Source organism: Lepisma saccharinum, chromosome 2 (assembly GCF_977018435.1).
Source record: "Lepisma saccharinum chromosome 2, izLepSacc3.1, whole genome shotgun sequence".
Lineage (NCBI taxonomy): Eukaryota > Metazoa > Arthropoda > Insecta > Zygentoma > Lepismatidae > Lepisma > Lepisma saccharinum.
Genome location: NC_139230.1, coordinates 28468761 through 28488618, shown reverse-complemented (window position 1 = coordinate 28488618; position 19858 = coordinate 28468761). Strand labels below are relative to the sequence as shown.

Sequence of the window (19858 nt, the reverse complement as noted above, 5' to 3'; positions counted from 1 at the left end):
GTGGGAGAGGCATATATTTTTTTTGTACCATCGTCCATTTCACGAGTTTATAATTCTTCCTCACCGACACGAGTAACGCGAGTGGTAGAAGAAAAGCGAAGTAAAATAACTGAAACAGAAATAAAAGGAAAAAGCGAAATAAATTTTATTCATAATATTCTGTAGTCACTTGAGTTGTATTCACGGGATGCTATCTTTAAAGAAAGCCGTGGTCTCTTCCTTGTCTTTTTTGCTTTCTTTGTGTTCTTGCTTCCCCCGTCACGATTGGTCTAAAACTAATTAATGCGACGTTAATTAAACAATCGAAACAACGAAACAATGCACAATCAACTGCACAAAACAACATTCCAAATGTTTTCGAATCGGAAAACAATTGAGATGCTGTAAAATGACTTAAGATGCAGTAATAAAGTGGGAATTCGGTACCGTATAGAATTAAATCGGTAGAGATGTTCGATTTGATTGGATGTTTGTTATTTAGATTTGCTATTCTTTCACTTTTGGCAAATAGCGACGATGAAGATGAGTGATGCTATGATGAAATTGATGAAGGGACACTTACCAAGGACACCCACGCCCAAGTCGAGATTCTAACCAGGGACCCATGGCATCGTAGCGCGCTGTGCTAACCACTCCTCCATGGAGTGGACATTATAGCATATTTTGTGTGCTCAATTGGAATCAATCAATGGAATGAATAGGCATATTATATGATTAATAAATTCATATCATAATACCACGTCATATTATTCGGCACGAAGTAACATCAGAGACATTCAATCTTGCATTTTTGCCTTTCAACTAATTCTTTGAATTCAGGTTAATCACAACAATAAGATAAATTATGATAGTGAATGTGGGATATTATTACGAATTACCTGACAGAAACAACATTAAGCAGGCTCGGTGGTCAAGCTCATTAAGTGATTGACATTCGATATCGTCGCCAAAGTTCCCGGGTTTGAATACCGTCCTTGTCGGGGGTGTTTGACTATTTCGTCATCAATTTCATGTAATGGTCACTCGTCCTTATCGTCGCGATCATCGAACAGGGAATAAAAATTATAAAAATAAATACGATGGAAGATTACTTATTTCATCTCTCACGAAATCTCCTACAAAACCTGAATATATAAAATACATTTATATTCATTCACATACATTTTCGATTTCTATATTTAACTAATCGAGACCGAGAACGGGAGAGCAATTTTCAATTCGACAAACCGAGAGACGGAGAAACTGTCAAGTCTCGTTTCTTCTTGGCACCTCCGTAATCGAGTTGTTCTGTTTGTCATTGGCTTTGTATTGGCAATTATTGCCAGTATTCTTCCCCTGCAGGTAAACCATAACGATGAATTATGATGAAATGAAGCAGATAAAAGGGCAAGAACAAGAAAGTCATGCCTGTTCGGGACTCCAACCCAGAACCTTATGTAACGAGATTTGAAATTCTGGAGAAGGCGTCCGTGTTTCGCTTGGTTTTCTCTTTCCTCTACATCTCTTATATTATCATACATGTATAATAAAAATGGATCTGATACGATATGTTGCGATTCATAATTGTGCTGGTTAGATGCTACAGATGTGAACTCCAAACTGCAATATATTATTCCCTTGTGTTTCGTATGTGGTTGAACATGAAATTTTCTTACACTGTGACAATTTCTTTCTTAGTTTTGGTTTGGTGCACAGATATGCTAATCTGGACTCGACCTTCAGTTTAAAGTGGGATACTAACCACTACGTGCATCCACCGTGTATCAAACCCGGGATCCACTGATTACAAGGCGACGACGTTATCACTACGCCATCGAGGAGGCCCCATGACAAAATGTTATTCACTCGATCTCTACCATAATTTATTTCAGCATTTACATTTTCGATTTCTTCTTCTTTTTTCCTTTTGTTAACTACTCTTATACAACTCTTTTTGCGTCTTCGAATTTCTTCTTGTTTCAGGAAAAAATAATACATGCAGGCTGTATAAAAATCCCCCGTTCAAATAGATAAAACGTTCACTCTCGAGAACTAATTTACATGTTTATCACTAAAGTAACCATTAGGAAGGAAACTATTGAAATTGTAACTGATATAACTGCAGATGAAACAATACTTACAGCCACTAACGAAATATATATTCTTGTGTAGCCTCACAGACAAGTATATGGTGAGTCATTCACTCTTGCTGACTACGGGCGAAGGTCACTGAACTAAAGGGTGGTGGCAAGCAAGCAGGCTTCTGCTCTACCAAAGACGAGGTCACGTGTTCCAGTTATCAATGGCGTACGAAATAAGGAGGAACACAGCTATCTGACGTATGTTTTGGTCCCGTCATTGCACTTTATCGTCGTGGCCTTGAAGTTCCCTCAGGGCACTCCTACGTAAAGGCTTCTCAGCTAGAAGGATATCTTCCCCATTGAGTGGAGGAAAAGTGGGTGCGTATAGAGGTCCTTCAACTTTCGTATTCTTTTTCATTTCAGAACCCGTGCTGTATCGTCGACTTAATCCAATCTATCCGATGTAGGTTTTAGGTTCTGTTTCTGTTCGGTTATTTCACGTTGTCTTCCTGCTTATGTTATTCGCGACGAAGGTTCTGGATTCGATAATCTGGACAATAACGGGATTGTGTTAGTTGCTTGATTTGGTGTCTTAAGTCCACTTTATGTCCTGTTAGGCTAATCGTGAATGGACCTATAATTTAAAGCGGGATCCGAACCACTATGTTCCTCCACCGAGTATCGAAACCCGGGATCCCTTAATTACAAAGCGCCCACGATCCCACTGCGCCATCGGGGATTGTGTTCGAAACGAATGAATCAAATTTGAGTGATATGATATGCAACCATTGGAAGACTATTGAAAGAAAAGCAATGGGAACCTGCCAGTTTTTCTACTGCAGACAGGAAACCATAAACATGGAAGAGAAGCTTATATTCTATGAAACCTGACGCTATGTGCTCGAATACTGGCTAAATATAATCCATAGAGGCATAGCAACGTTAAACAACCTCTTATATGATACATATAGGTTTAAAAAGGTCAAAATACAAAGATTGTGTGCGCCTCACTGATGGCGTAGTGGTAAGGCCTTGTAATCAAGGGGTCTGGGGTACGATACCAGGTGATCGCACATAGTGGTTCGGATCCCACTTTAAACTGTATGCACTTCAGATTAGTCTATCTGTGCCGGTAACTCAGTCGGTAACGCGTCTGACTACCATGCTATAGGTCCCGGGTTCGATTCCCGGCCGGTTCAAGCCCGGGAACTTTTCTAACGTTGGAAGCGGCCCCAGCGCCCACCCAGCGTCGAATGACATGGGTACCTGGGGGAAACCCTGGTGGTAAAGGCGGTCAGGGGTGTGATGCTGATCACATCACCCACACTCACGAACGAATCAAGAAAGTGTGGGGCGGCGTGATGCTGATCACATCACCCCCACTCACGAACGAATCAAGAAAGTGTGGGGCGATACCCCCACACCCCCTATACGCCTTCATGGCGTAGCGCCAAGCACAGGTGAGAACTTTACCTTTTTTTTTTTTTTTTGCATACAGTGGACTTACAACAAATTTTCAACTTGCGATAAAGATTATGATAAGGTATTAAAGAATTGGGTCTAACACATTTTTTTGTTGTTTACCAATGACATTATTAACTAATATTCTTAATTTCAGTTTCAAGATGAAATCGGCTACGAAATAAAAGGAGTGGGTTCATATTTCTGTTACGAAATTCCACTTTTGTAGTAGACCTGTGCCACACTAAGTTGTGACAATAAACCAATCTGAGACACTTTCAAAGTATTAAATTTCTATCTACGTATTTGGGAAAATCTTTCAATATAATACTTTTTTTGGACGCGTCAAATCATAGTATTTAATTCCTGTTTTAGCAGCTTTAAGAAACCTGATTTTTGGGGGGGGGGTTACAAATGCCCTTTCTGCTCCCGTCAAGTTACGCCTATGACAAACAGGAATTCAAAGTAAAAGACTGTCCCGACTAAATCGGGAGACACGTCTGATAGATTTACAATTGGGAAAATCATAATTAAGCGTGTAGTTGAAAACAACCTATTTTCATATATTGCATGCAGCTCTACTTTTTCTGCAATGTGGATCAAGAACTGGGGACGTGGAGAAGCACAACACTCCACGTAACCAATAGTCACGTGACCCTCTTTGCTATCCTGTCATGTTGACCTTCGCGTGGAACACATTTCTCGGTGTTAAGACAGGCAAAATCACCCGATCATCGAAGGGTGCAATATGTGTTGCCTACCCTCCTGCATTACTTGCTCCTATTAAAGCCTTATGGGGAAGAACATTTTTCCATGACTGTACATCAGTTCTTACTTGCAGTGAAGCAGATAAAATGTTTCAAAATGCATACTTGTGTTCTCGGCGAGGCGAGGCGAGATACCCGACTGAAATTCGCCTCCTCCTAACTGTAATTTTTGGATCCGCAACTGCAAGGTCAATGTAAAAATTCTGCTTGTCTCACACAATTTTCTGTAAAGATTTTTCGAAATTTTTACAATTTATGTTATCAAAAAGAGAAACGCATCCCCGCAAACTAATTGCCAAATCTAAATACACAGTAGAAATTTTCAACAACAATCTAGTATCTATCACAGACTAGTTCTAATCTACTCCCTATTAATACTTTCGTCCTGTCTCTCTCTCTCTCTCTCTCTCTGTTTCCTTTTTTTTTTTTTTTTTGTTGCAACACTTTCAAAATCATAATTCCTATAAATAAGAACGTTTTGCTGTAAGACATATATTTCAAATCCCTATTCTTCTCGATAGCATCACTTTTACTTACCATGTCGAAAAATGTGGTTACTTTTAAAGAATACAGATATTAACAACAATTACGAAAATGAAGTACAGCCGTACATAATTATTATGTATTATTCTTTAACGGACCAATTCACACAAAAAGCACTTAAATTGTGAAAATTATAAGTGACATAAAATGGAAATTTTAAGGTTTTTTGAATTCCCATATGTTTTCTGTTGTAGACGATAATCTTTTTTAAAGAATCCTTATGCAAGGTCGCCCGCAAGATTTTTCTCAGGGGGGCGGGCAGCAGTACTCAAAGTGGGAGAAATGTGGAGTGATGCTTTCCCCCAGTTAAGAAAATTCTCATAAAGCATCCCCACCACTAGGATAATTTGCATATGCACTTAATCTGATGTCTTCCACCATTTGAATTATGTGAAGTATTTCCATAAATCTCGGAGGAGGGAGAGTGCCCCGCCTGGCCCCCTCTGCAGGCGCCCTTGACTGTATGGCAATGATTATTCGTCTATAGTATTCCGACATAATTTATCAGATTAAAATCAAATTAAACGTGCAAATTACTATAATATCACCACGTCCAGAATCAAATTCTCCATGGCATAGCAGTTGACTGTCTGAAGCGCAAGGACCATGCGGCAAGCATGGACAAAATAGTGCTGCCACCTACAACTAGCTTTCTAACCAGCCGCTGCCACGTTGCCATGTGGTGCGTGGAACCGTTGCTCCCTCAGACTTTTCTATTTTGTACAGCATGTTGTACAAAATAGATGTAGACGCTACCATATATTTCGTTGCTTATATGTCCCGACTTTTTGTGGAGAATCTTACATATAATCTTCTAAATATCTCTAATAAGGGTGTTTTTCTAAACAATATTGGACTATATCATGTAATCATCATCGAAGTGAACAATCAAGGTGTATAAATGAAGGGGATAATTTTGTATTTGTTACCTCCACCTCCGTTTTGCTGACAACCTTTCCACGCTAGCAACAAAACATATACAAGTTGTTTATTTGGTTGTGCTACTTGAAACATAATGGTAAGATTAAGAAATATCTATAGTGCGGAAAATTGTTTTAACTTGCAATCTATGAATATGTTCGTATGCTATAAATACCAGTCAACAGCAGTTGCGTTCTTTGAATATATCGCACGGTAGCTTCCAGCTGCACCTACTTATTTTAACATTTGTGTGCACATATAAATAAAAACAGTTCACTCTAGACAGATTTAAGAGATTTTCCTGCATTTCGACATCTATCGACTCTTGACAAGTGTCGAAATGCAAGAAAATCTATTAAATCTTTCGTCTGTCATACTACCAGTACCATCGGTGTTCTGTTGTGTTTGCTTTTTCATCTATATCATGTAATCATCATTCTTTCTCAGTCTTTTGATTAACCTAAGGAGTAAGGAAAGCGACGTTTAATAGCGATATACATCAGTAACAGCAACATCTCGAAGTGTTGCATCGGTCTTTATAATTGATTGATTTGGTTTATTTTACTTCGCTTTTCTTCCACTTTTGGCTAATCGCGAAGACGAGGATGGTTGATGCTGTGACGAAATTGATGATGGGACACTCGCAAAGAACAACCATGCCGGAATTCAAAGCCAGGACCCCTAACGTCATAGCCCCGTCTAGTTGGCCGCACTTTTTGACACTCTGTGCAATGCAAGTGTTTCTAATGTCAGGGTGGTGCAAGCAAATGACGTTCAACCAACTAGCCGGAAGACGGTGTTCAAGTTCAGAATATTCAACAAATGCCTGTCTGCTGATTTAAACGGTCATTTGATTAGTTAGTACTCACCACCTGACCATACACCGACCCAGAACGTGGTGCAGACACCAAATACACTACTTGACTCCAAATCAACGAACTAGATGACTCGGTGTTGCACCGTGCAACCAACTAGACGCTTCGGTGCAAAGTGAGTCAAAAAGTGCAGCCAACTAGATGGGGCTAAAAGATCCGGAGCAAATTTACAATACTGGGGTAAATGTCTGTTATATCGGAGACTCATTTTTTCATTTTTACAGAAGAAACTACTTACGGAAATGAGTTTCTGTAGTATTTTGAAAGTTTGTGGAGGTATTTTCTCACCGTAGAATGCTGCACAACAAGAAATAAGCACTTTTGATATAATAAACTTGCATTTTGTGCAAAGCAACAACATTATGCCGTTGTTTCCATTATGTACCTGCAGATGGCGCGAGCGTCGAAAGTCACGCGGTCTCGCCAGTGTTTCCAAACGTATCTTGGGGTGTAAGGGGTGACCTTCCACGTAGTACACCCAAATGTCAACCTCACTTCTACGTTAGTGCACCCTGTACCGAAGACTAACGAGGCTCTAGCGACTGGCCCCATGGCCAGTATAATTTTGTTTGTATTGTCCTGTTCTTTTGTCCTTATGTGTGCTGAGTGCCCCTTTACAGCCTCAGCTTTTAACAGAAGTCAGAACATTTTAATTTTTTTAGTTATGCAACATTAGAATTGTTATTTGTAATGGTAAGGGGCTGGCCCCTGTATAATGTGACGGGAGCAAAATAGCCTAAGTGCTGACGCTCCCAAAATTTTAAATTCAAATCAAATCAAATCCAAACGTGTCTTTTTTTACCAGAATTTTTTAATTTTTTTTTTTTTGACTATGCTTACCTAACCTAACCTTGCCGGAAATGGTTCGTGGGGCTATCTTAAATGGTTTTTGGGGCTACACGTCAATGATTTTTGGGGCTATCGTGAATGGTTTTTGGGGCTATCGTGAATGGTTTTTGGGGCTATCGGGAATGTTTTTTGGGGCTATCCGTCAATGGTTTGTGATGACATAATGAACACAAAAGTAGGTATTTTTGGGTTAAGAAGGTTGCAACACTGCATACCCACTCCAATTCGACAAAACACAAGCACAACGCACGATGATCCACAGCTGTGCACGTCATATTGTATGTTCCGCAACGGAAGAAAGGACCCAAAAGAATTACTCGTAATGTGAAAAATCGAACTTATTTTCATGTAAAAAGCATAATGGCACCTTCAACTATGTTCCGCAATACACAAATGGTAAGTACGAACCATTTAAAACTGAAAATATCCGATAGAAATGTGTCTCCGATATAACAGACATTTACCCAATACTGGAAAATACTGGAAGTGTCTTCAATTGCTTTCAAATTCAGCATACTCACTAATTTTTGCCTCGTAATCACAAATCTGCAGTTAAAATTTGGCGGTCACATCTAGAAGTTGCAAAATAAGTCGAAAAAAGTGGGTCCGTGAACGGAGTAAACACCCTTGATTTATGACGAAAACAACTATTTTTTGCAATGATTAGCTTTTCAAAACTATGTTTATGATGACCCTGAATTTTAACTATGCTTGCCTAACCTAACCTTACTGTGAATGGTTTGTGGGGCAAACATGTTTACCACCTTTACGCAACATGCCATTTTCCACATGCAAATCAATGCTCTCACTTATTGCACAACACTTGAGCAACATAGGTAGCAAGACCGTTGTGCGGAAAGGAAGATGTCTTCATATCGTTTCCATGTTAGTGTATGGAGAATCATAGCGGTAATTGACAAGGTTATTTTGCAATTTCTAGACGTGAGCGCCAATTTTTAACTGCAAATTCGAGATTACGAGGCCAAAATTAGTAAGTATGCCAAATTTGAAAGCACTTGGAGATACTTCCGGTTTTTGTAAATTCATACCATTCCTCTAACATTATATGTGGATATATTTGATTAATGTTTTTTTAGAATACTGGAAATTTTTCTGGAAGCAAGTTTGAAGTTCAGAGGAACGAATTTGTACATTTTAAAGGTGCAGAAAATGTTAAATTTGTGAACATCTGTGTCATGAAAAATAGTATGGCCCAACTTCCTTTTGTTTTATTGCGATTTCATCAAGTTACGTATGCATTTTTTACATGGTTCGATTTCGATTTACGTCTGTTAGCACATACTGCTTGTTCCTTGATCCTGGTTTTTCACTTCCATATACTATGTAATTCTTGCCGCCAAAAGATTCAAAAATATTGGGTAAAATTTTAGTATGCGCGAAACATATTTCTTCAATTTTACAGGAGAAAGTACTTACCGAGCTGACTTTCCGTACACTTTTGAAAGGTCGTGAAAATGTTTTTTTCCCATCGCTTAATTTATTTCGCCAGTAAGTCATGTATTTTTGAAGATTAATGTCTCTCCAATGCACGAAAAATGTTGCCTCTACGTCCTTCCACTACGTGAATCAAATGTTGCGTGCATTCGATGATGTAACCCCCAGCCAGTGTTTCCAACCACACCATTGTTTTCCAAGAACATGACAATTTGAAGATGACAATTTTAACTATGCCTAACCGAACCTAACCTAACCTTCCCGTGCATGGTTCACGGGGCTATTTATGAATGGTTCGTGGGGCTATCCGTGAATGGTTCGTGGGGCTATCCGTGAATGGTTCGTGAGGCTATCCGTGCATGGTTCGTGGGACTATCCGTGCATGGTTTGTGGGGTTTTCGAACCTGGAAAAAAATACAAAATCATTATCACAAAAGTAGGTATTTTTCGATGAAGAAGGTTGCAACACTTCATAACCACTGATCATGGTCGACGCTAGTCAAGATTTCTCTGGCATATTGCGTGTAACGCAAGCGAAAACGAACAAACAAGAATTACTCGATATGTCGAAAATTGAGATTATTTGCATGAAAAAAAACCCAAAATGGCACATTCAAGAATCCTTAGGAATGCAGAATATTTAAGTACCAATGTGAAAAAGAAGAAAATAAAGGAATTTCATACGTTTTGGGGATACTAAACTTTTAATAGATATTGATCAATACATGCTTTCGTAGTTGTGTTGGTTGCGTCAGTATTTAGTTCCCTTAGAATCTTAATAATAACACTAAATGCTTTCATGGTTAGGTTAGCCAGGTCAGGTTTAGTTCTTTAGCATTAATATGATATCCCTAAATGCTTTGTTAGTTAGGTTAGGTGGTATAGTGGAACCACAAGCAAGAAAAGCATGTGCAGACCTGCTACTCCTGTGCACTGTACTCCCACGTGGAGGGGAGGGGCAGAGTGGAGCATGCTTCCTTATGGCCAAAGTTGAATGGAAAAAGGGAAAGGTGTGTGGAGACTTTTCGCGGAATTTTTTTTTTTTTTTTTTTTTTTTTTGTATTGTATCAAGTGTGTAAAATGGGGAGTTTTGTGCAAGGTTTCTCTAACATCTTATTTTCCCCATAAATTTGACTTTTTTGAAATGAAATTGTGCTGATTAGTTTCAGGAAGGTTCCAAATTACTTCTACATCATTCCCACTATTCTACAATACTTGCTGTTGCTTCTAACAATGAAGAATGGGGAACACGCGTGCTTGCATAAAGTAATTTTGGTATGAATTGGCGCTCACGACTAGAAATTGCAAAATAACCTTGTCAATTACTGCTATGATTCTCCATACACTAACATGGAAACTATATGAAGACGTCTTCCTTTCTGCACAATGGTCTTGCTACCAACATTGCTGAAGTGTTGTGCAATAAGTGAGAGCGTTGATTTGCATGTGAGAAAATGGCATCTTGTGTAAAGATGGAAAACATGTTTGCCCCACAAACCATTCACGGCAAGGTTAGGTTAAGCAAGCGTAGTTAAAATTAAGGGTCATCATAAACATAGTTTTGAAACGCTAATCATTGCAAAAAATAGTTGTTTTCTTCATAAATCAAGGGTGTTTACTCCATTCAAGGACCCACTTTTTTTTTTTACTTATTTTGCAATTTCTAGACATGACCGCCTTATTTTAACTGCAGATTCATGATTACGAGGCCAAAATTAGTAAGTATGCCGAATTTGAAAGCAATTGAAGATACTTCCGGTATTGTAAATTCGCTCCGTAATTTTTAAGGTTTTTTTTTTTTTTTTTTTTTTTACATAACTTTTCTCTAAATCCATACAGTGCTCATTACTTTTAGGAAGGCAAATTTCGTGTGACAATGATTGCCAAACGTCTATGATAATTAGTCTTTGTGCTAGGAGAATTTGAAAAAAATCATGAAACAATCAGAACCGTTTCCAGCTATGAGCTTAATTATTATATAAGTCACCAAATCTGTCTGACCTTCCCAATCTACTCACATAAGCGCATACCAACTTGATGGAAAAATCGTTACACACAAAAATCACTAAGTTATGAGGAAACGTGTTGATAGACATGTACAAATTGTGTCTGTATCGTGGTATCGGAATTTCACAATTGAAAAAGCTCCAAGCACACATGTATATACCTTCATGGCATAGTGCAATGGACAAAACATTACTTTTTTTTCAAACTTGCTTTGAATATGAGCACATGTCTTGAAAATTGATGAGATTTATGAATTTTTCTGGAGGTATGTTACTTAACAGTGTTGACAGACAAGGAAGTGAATGGTGGTTGCCTTATAATTGTGATTCATGTGTAAAGAATATACAATGTTAAGTATTATTCAAGGCTTAAGTGTTTTGTTTTTCTATCCTTAGGTTACAGTGATGCAGACTGTAGATACAGGACATGAAGATATGATCGTAAGTAAATTTTATTTTGGTTTTCAACATTGTGTGCTGTTTCTTTTGGCTATTTTGTTTGATTTTAAGTCCATTTTACCACAGACAGACTAATCAGGATTGATTTTGTTTATTTTACTTCGCTTTTCTGTCACTTTTGGCTAATTGCAAAGATGGGATGAGTGATGATGTGATGAATGAACACTCACAAACACCCATGCCCAGGCTGGGATTCGAACCTGGGCTAATCAGGACTGGGCCTAGAGTTTAAGGTGTGATCCAAACTACCATGTGCCTCCACTGGTTATTGAACCCAAGACCCTTTGATTACAAGGTGACAACATTACCACAATACCATCATGGAGACGTCTTGTGCTAATTTATGAACACTGCTACACAATATTGAGAACTTAACGCAAATATAAGTAATTCAGCATTTCTTGAAGCACTGGGTTTTTTATATTTATAACAGTGGTTTAAGAGCTCCAGAGGAGTCTTATGGTTGAGGCTCTTGCCTTTGGTGTGAGTGGTCCTTGGTTAGATTACCAGTAGGAGCTCCAAAATGTTGGTGCTGACCCAGGCACCCTGAAAACAATAGTAGCAGACTGATGAATAGATTCCCTTGGGCTATCGACCAGGTGAGTTGTGGAAAATATTCCAAGCTTTCGAGAGCTAACGTCACTCTCATCTTCAGGGTTGAAGTGAACCTGAGAGAATCTATTCATCATTCGTTGCCAGGAAAGCTTCAAGTCTTGCTTCTAGTAGCAGATTGGTTTCGAAAGTCAGAAAATAGTGGTGATGGGACTCTATACACAGACCACACATCACTCACCAAAGAGACACTTGGCAGGCCATGGCCCTTTAGGGGTTGTTGTCCGATGGAGTGTTCAAATTTAGTTTGTAGTAAGCAGAAGCAACCTAGCAAATAAAGCTTTCAACCCCAAGTGACAGATGCCACTTGGAAATGAAAACTTGGTAACAAATGCAACCTTCTGAACTGAAGCGGCAGGACAAGCTGCATGTGGCACTTGGACTGGGCCGTTTTCTCAATATCGTTAATCACGTCGCCTCAGTCTGCATGCATAGTGAAAGTTTGCTTATAGACTTGAGGGACTTGTATATTTTGTCACTGTGGTGCGAAACCCTGATTTCGTTTGCTGTATTCCTTTTATTTATTGACAAAAGCCATTAATTACAAATATTTTTAAAGCAAAAAATGTACTTTGTTGTTAGATTTGGAAATGATATGTAATTAATTTTTCATGGAGGTAAGCCAAGTAGCATCCATTTCTGTATAAAGAGCACAGAACTCCATGCCAGTGTGTTGCTACCAGTTTTCCATGTGATTCTTCCTCCTTTAATTTTTATTTCAGATTAATACTCTATTGTGAGATAATTTGTGAATATTCTTTAAATAAATATTGCACATTATGTAGTATATAACCTGTTTATGCAAACCAGATATATATGCCAAACATTGTAATTAGAACATCCATGAATACACACACACACACACACACACACACACAAACTTGCTGTAAATTTACTTGATTACAATTCTTAGACTTCCATTGCATTTATTCACCAAAAATTAATTAATACTTCAAGTGATATTAGCAGCATGATGCATTTTTCAGATTCGCTCATGCCTGTCGCAGAATATGAAAATTTAATTTCATTGTATCTGATGGTGATGGAACAATGATGTTAAAGTTGAAAACAATTTTTCTGATTGAAAATACTTCTAATGGACAATCAGGAAAATTATATTTGTACTAATTGAGCAAATGGGTCAAAACGTTTTTCACAAAATCATATCTATATTCCAGAATTAGGGATGGGCAAAAAATCTAGATTGTGTGGATATTTTGATGGCAGATAAATAAATATCCAATAGCCTGAATTGTTCATCCCTATTCATAGTCAAACTTATAGAACAGTAGGGTAGAGTTTATTGTAAAATCTAAGAAATAATAATGTGATGTCTTTGATCTTGGCATAGTGAATTTCATTGTTATTGTTGGTTATAATTTTTTTTTTTTATTAGTGAACAAATAAGAACATGATAATAACATGTCTCTCATTTTATAGATTCACTGGTCTGTAATTGAGTGCACTAATGTGCAATTTTGCTGTTATTTTTATGAATATGAAAGTTGAATTCATGTCCTGTGATCTCTCAAAATAACATTCTTTATATATATTCCATCAGAACCATACACTAATCAATGATGTGAATGTGAATTCAATTAGTCATGATATAATTGCCACTTTGTATCAGATTGTCATATATGTTGTTGGTACTTTTATGTTGGTACCTTTTCAAAACTGGCAAAACTAATCCATCCCTACTGTACATATGTTTACTGGTATGTTCATTATTAGCTATAATGGACAAAATTTCACACAAAAAAAATATAAGAAAAAGAAAGAAAGAAATATTTCCAAGGAAACGATCTGAATGAAGTGCAAGGAAAATTTCCATGTTGTGCTTCATGAACCTCTTTCTCTGCAATCCCAGTTGAGCATATGATAACAGGGTGGCTACTCACTGGGAATTCTGCATGAATTTTTCTCCGAAGATGTCAAAAATTGCATGTTTTGTTAATCAAAATCCCATTGAATTTATGCATATTTCTAAATGCCCTGAGACAAGTTATTCACAGTTTAGCTTTCATTTTTATTGAAGAAGGAAAAGATAGCTGCATGGAAAATAAAACAGAATTCTCTCCATCCATTTACTTTGTTAGTGCCCTTTGTAGAACAACTTATCTGACAGCCCGGAAGATTATTGCAAGATATATTGAAGTTGATTAGTTAAATTTGAGTGCAAACTTCTCATAAGATTAATATTTTTTTTTAGATTAGTATATCCCATAACATTTGTGCGTGTGTTTGTACAGAGCATTCCCTGACATTCGCTACGAGACTCGGCGGCAAGCGACCCGGCGTCACTGCTTGTCTTTCCCGGCAAACGGGGTCTGAAACAGTCGGCTATTAAAATTACAGTTTTCATATTGTGTACTAACCTTAACTAAGAAGGTGTTGAAAATGATGTCCCTCTGCTGCAACACATTCCTGGCATCTCCGAAGGAAATTGGCATTTACACGTGCAAGTTCATCTACTGTAATTCTCCCGATTTCTCATACAATACTCTCTTTTAACTCTCGGATGGTGTGCGGATTGTCTTTGTATACTTTATTTTTTAGATTTCCCCATAAATAAAAATCACAGGCTGACAAATCGGAGGGACCTAGAGGGTTTTTGAAACACCCGTTTCTTATGAGAGGCGGCGGATAGATTTCGGAGGAGACTGTTCTCACATTTGTCCTATCTCATCGAGTTTTTCCTCAGTAAGTACACGTTGGTTTTTCTTTCCACTTTTATTCAGAACTGACCCTGTTACTTACGAGGTTTAATATAGTGGTCCTATGTGGAACAGGAACACCAGGAAACTTCGTTGCAAAACGTTGTCGCACTTCTCCACAATTCCTCTTTCCGAAGTAACACTCAACAAGATAAATCCTGTGTTGTAATGTAAACTTTTGTGGTGCCATATTAAGCCACAATCTTCAACACACGGACACGACACAACACAACTTCCAAGGGAGGATTATACTGGCATCAGTCTGCAACGTCAACAGAAAGGGAAAGAGAGCGAAAAAAACAGACTGTCGCAGACCCCGTTCACCGGGAAAGACAAGCGCTGATGCCGGGCCGCTTGCCACCGAGTCTCGTAGCGAATGTCAAGGAATGCTCTGTAGATGTAATTCGAGTCTGAGTATGTGAAATGGCAAATGTAAACTTTGCACCTTAAATTAAATATTTTAAATATATATATACTGTTTAATTGAATTGAATTGGAATTTTTGGATACATTGGAATCCTATTGTTAATATATTTGTGTGGGTGGTAAGAGGCTGTAATACATATGGTTGAAATAGAAAAAAACATCTGCTTGTACTCTTGAATTTTTGGAAAGTTCACCTTGAAAACTGGGAATTATACTTGAATTTTATCATGGTTCTAGAATAGCCACCCTGGATAAGCATTTCACTCTTTGTTCTCATAAGGCTATTGGGTGAAGTTTGTGAGGCATGTAAAATGTTGAAATGTGAAAAAATTGTGTAGAAAATATCACCTTTAAAAGTAGTACATATTTCTGATATTTCACAAATTTACGCAAATGGAAGTGTGAATAAAAATTATAGTGTAAATCTCCTGCAGATTAGCATTGTGTGCTTGCTTGTATTGTAATGCTTAAATGGCAGTATTGAGCAGTGATCAGAATGCTACATTTTAAAAGTAGCTTTGCTACAGCTACTCTTCCAAAATGCAGCTTCGCTACAGCTACAACTACATTTACCAAAAAGTAGCTCGCTACGCTACTCCTGTTCGCTACTCGCTACTTCACTACTTTTTCCCCTACTTCTGCATAAAAAGACTTAAAATAGAACCATATGGATATTAAAGAAATCCACTACTTTAGGTAAATATATTCTGTTATTTATTATCATGATTCCCGTCATTCAATAATTTGATAGCAGTGTTACTTCAATTACTTGTTTTTACTATAGTTTTTGAGAATACCATAACTATGCAAGTGGCATATCAATTCAAATTTGATTTATGAATATTGAAATTAGGGTGTTACCCAAATTAATTATTACAACTATACACAAATAAAATTTGGTAGGATTACTTATTTATGTTCACATCAACATATTTTTCTTGACAATAAATATTTCATTTTTTAGTAGACTGATATGAAGGCAGGTTTTTGAATGAAAAGTACCTGGGGCCTTTTGATTACAAAAGGGCCCCAGGTTCGATACCCAGCAGAGGCACATAGTGGTTCGAATCCAGTCTCGATCAGCTTACCCATGCATAAAATGGACTAAAAAAAAAAAAAAACTAGGAAAGATGCCAAGTTGGGAGGATGGGATGCTCCTGCTCCTCCATTCCCCACACTGCTCATCATTCTTTCTCGTTCTCACAATTAGCCGAAAGTGACAGAAAGCAACTATAGATAAGAGAATAATTAAATAAACCATTCATCCTCATTGTCATGATTGAGAGAAGAGGAAGAATAGATGAGGAGGTAAACAGAAGAGGACAAATGGGTGTTGGACTATATCAAAATGTTCGAAGATTAATATGGAACAGGGATGCACCTATGAAATGCAAGAAGGTAATATATAACACGTACTATGTGCCAATAATTACATAAGTAGCAGGGACTTGAACAATGACAGAGAGAGACAAAAGAAAGATGCAGGCAGTGGAGATGAAATTTTTAAGGACTATATTGGGGAAGACTAGAAGGGATAGAATAAGGAATGAGGAGATCCGACAGACAGTGGGGCTGGTGAAGCTTCAGGACAGAATAGATCAGGCACAGATGATATGGTTTGGTCGCATGAAGAGGATGGATGCAGAAAGACTACCAGTAAGAGCTTACAAAGCACAAGGAGTGGGAATAAGACCAAGATGTCGGTGGAAAGAGCAGATCATGGAGAGTGTTAGGAGAAGAGGACAAGATTGGAACACCGTGGAAAGTGAGGAGTGGTGGAAGACCAGGAAAAAATGGAGAGGCTTGACTTCTATGCTGACCCAGCCAGAGGCAGGAAACGGCGAAGGATGATGATGTCATAATTAGCAAAAGTTACAGAAAAGTGACACAAAAGTAGGAAAAATACATAAGTTTGAAAACTATGAAAAACTAAATATGCTGACCAAGGCAGTAATTTTTTTTTATTAAAAACATAAACTAAACGTAACGTTTCAATCTTCTAGCAAGGTCTTCTTCAGACTCTGTATCAAGTACAAAAGTAACAAGATACAAAAACATGGCATTATATATACACACAAACATTACTCCCTCCAGACTATTTAGAAAAAAAAAAATTATAAAGAATATGAAGGACAGAATCAAGAAAATATGCATGAAAGAATGTGAAAAAGAAGGCAAAATAAATAGCCTATGGAAACAGCTGGAAAAGAATGGCTATGAGAAGCAGGATAGACTGGACATAAACAGAAGAAGGAAGAAAACGGGCAGGGAAGAATTGGAAGAGAAGGAAAAAGAGAGAAGGTTTGGAATAAGGAGTATGGGGAAGACCACAGAAAAGATATGCAAAGTGCTTAAGAAAGCGGGAATTAAAACTTACAGGAAGGGAGGGAGAAGCATCTTAGGAATAGCGAGGAATGCTAACAAGAAAAAGGAAAACAGAGAAGAGGAAGAGGAAGGGATTATCTACGAAGTGAAATGTAAAGAATGTCAGAGTGTGTACATAGGAGAAACTAAAAAGAGGCTGAAAGACAGGTTGAAACAACATAGGGATGATGTACGACTTAAGAGAGAGAAAAATGCAATATTTAAACACAAGAGAGAAACAGGACATGACATAGAGTGGGATGAGGCTAAGCAGATAGGAAGGGAGAAGAGAATGCTAGTGAGAAAATGGAAGGAAGCCAAGGAAATAGAGAAGACAGGTGAAGAAGACACAATGAACTGGAATGGGGGACTGAAGTTAAACAAAGAATGGAAGAAGATGTTAGAAAGAGTGGAAAGGACAAGAGAGAAAGAGGAGAGGAGAAGGAAGAAAAATGAAGGGAAAAGAGCGTGAGATTAAAAGTCCAACCACATTCTATATGGAAGTAATTGTGTTTAGCCTTTTAGGTGAAAGTAAAGTTGGCAAGTGAAAGTCACCTGCTAGAAAGTTCCGAACAACTTTCTAAATAGTCTGGAGGGAGTAATGTTTGTGTGTATATATAATGCCCTGTTTTTGTATCTTGTTACTTTTGTACTTGATACAGAGTCTGAAGAAGACCTTGCTAGAAGATTGAAACGTTACGTTTAGTTTATGTTTTTAATAAAAAAAAAAATTCTACCTTGGTCAGCATATTTAGTTTTTCATAATCATGAAAACAAGGCTTAATGGTGTTATAATTGAAAACTATGTATATTAACTAAAGAAAATTGTAGTTTCTGCAGGAAAGTCAATAACTCGTACGTACTTCTTACAATATGATAAAAAATATTGAGCAAACTGTCGTGTAAACCTGAGTGTTCTAAACATATTGTAATTTTAAAATTTGTGAAGAAATATTATCGCGAAAATATTTGTAATTCCAGAAACTCTATCTTTCTTGTAACAATAATTTCTTGCTGGTGATATCCTATATACTGAATGATCAATGCTGTTGACGTACTGAGCCATTTATTGCAGGCACTATTCCCTTGTCAGTGCAGTGGAAAATCCATCGCTCGTTTTTGCACTGCAAGTTTTGTTTTACACAGCAATTAATGACATTTTGGTGTGTCTTACACCATGGATATCCACAGGATTTTTTCCGGGGGTGACGCAAACGAGGCATGTTTCTCCCCAAAATAGCAATGCAGCTCAAAAAAACGTAGCTGTTAGCTGGAATGTATTCATATATGTCAGTTAGTTATCTGGATATCTGAATTATTCAGATACTAATTAAATAAATTACGCAGATATCTATAATCTACAATCTAGATAATCTGTATCTCCATGTAATAGACTGTCTTTATGAACCTCCTGCAAAATTAAGGGTTATTGTCGGTTTTTTCTGACACTTTTGCCACATTCAAAATTCACCTCAAAATGCTGAGGAAAAATGTAGCTGTAGCGAAATTTTTGCTACAACTACAGGAATTTTGTAGCTTTGCTACTGCTACAACTACAATTTTCAAAATGTAGTATCACTACAGCTACAGATACAAATTTTGTAGCTATCTACAAGTAGCGCGCTACTTCTAACCACTGGTATTGAGTGCCAAGTTGTATTAGCCCAGTTCTCATACAGAAACCCACACATTCATACCATACCACAATATTGAAATGCAAAATTACAAGACCTGAGATGTCTACAAAAATTTTGCTCTTGTTTATTTTAATCAATGCTCTTGTGTCATATTCAGAAGATAATTTATTTGTGGAAAAGAAATGTGGGATTCATTGTTTTATATCTGTTAGGCATTTTATTGAAATGTTATTCTTATCTATGCTGTATTATGTTTTCTGCAATTTTACTGATTGCTATTTTGTATTGTAGGAAGGTTTGATCATTGTTTTATGTGTGTTTATAATACGTACGTGTAATTTTTAAAATGCTATATTCAAATTGTGTAAAGAAATATATTTTGTACATTGTAGCATGATGCAGAATTAGATTATTATGGTACGCAGTTGGCAACATGTTCATCTGACTCTTCTGTGAAGATATATGAAATGAAAAATGGCACACACACATTAATAGCAGATCTTCGAGGACACGAAGGACCAGTAAGATAAATATTTCTTGTCTATTTGTAAATGTAGATGTAGTATTTTTGATATTACATAGAAGATGTAGTTCATTTTTATGAAGTGATCAATTGTTTTTAAATGTTTTGCAACAATTATGGTTAAACATGTTGCAAGTTACTTCCATGACCGAACATGTTGAATGATTGACATATGTTTTCAAA

At 37.3% G+C, this 19858-nt stretch overlaps 1 protein-coding gene across 2 annotated transcripts in view; it reads left to right on the top strand.

The window, feature by feature from the left end:
* The first annotated feature begins 5709 nt into the window (after positions 1–5709).
* The window catches only part of Sec13 (nuclear pore and COPII coat complex component secretory 13), a 42936-nt gene continuing 28787 nt past the window's right edge, over positions 5710–19858 (top strand). For both annotated transcript variants that reach the window (XM_083117199.1, XM_083117200.1), the window contains exons 1-3: positions 5710–5849; positions 11334–11378; positions 19545–19673. In XM_083117199.1, the coding sequence (XP_082973325.1) occupies positions 5847–5849; positions 11334–11378; positions 19545–19673 (177 nt within the window). In that variant the 5' untranslated portion in view covers positions 5710–5846. The remainder of the gene's footprint in view (positions 5850–11333; positions 11379–19544; positions 19674–19858) is intronic.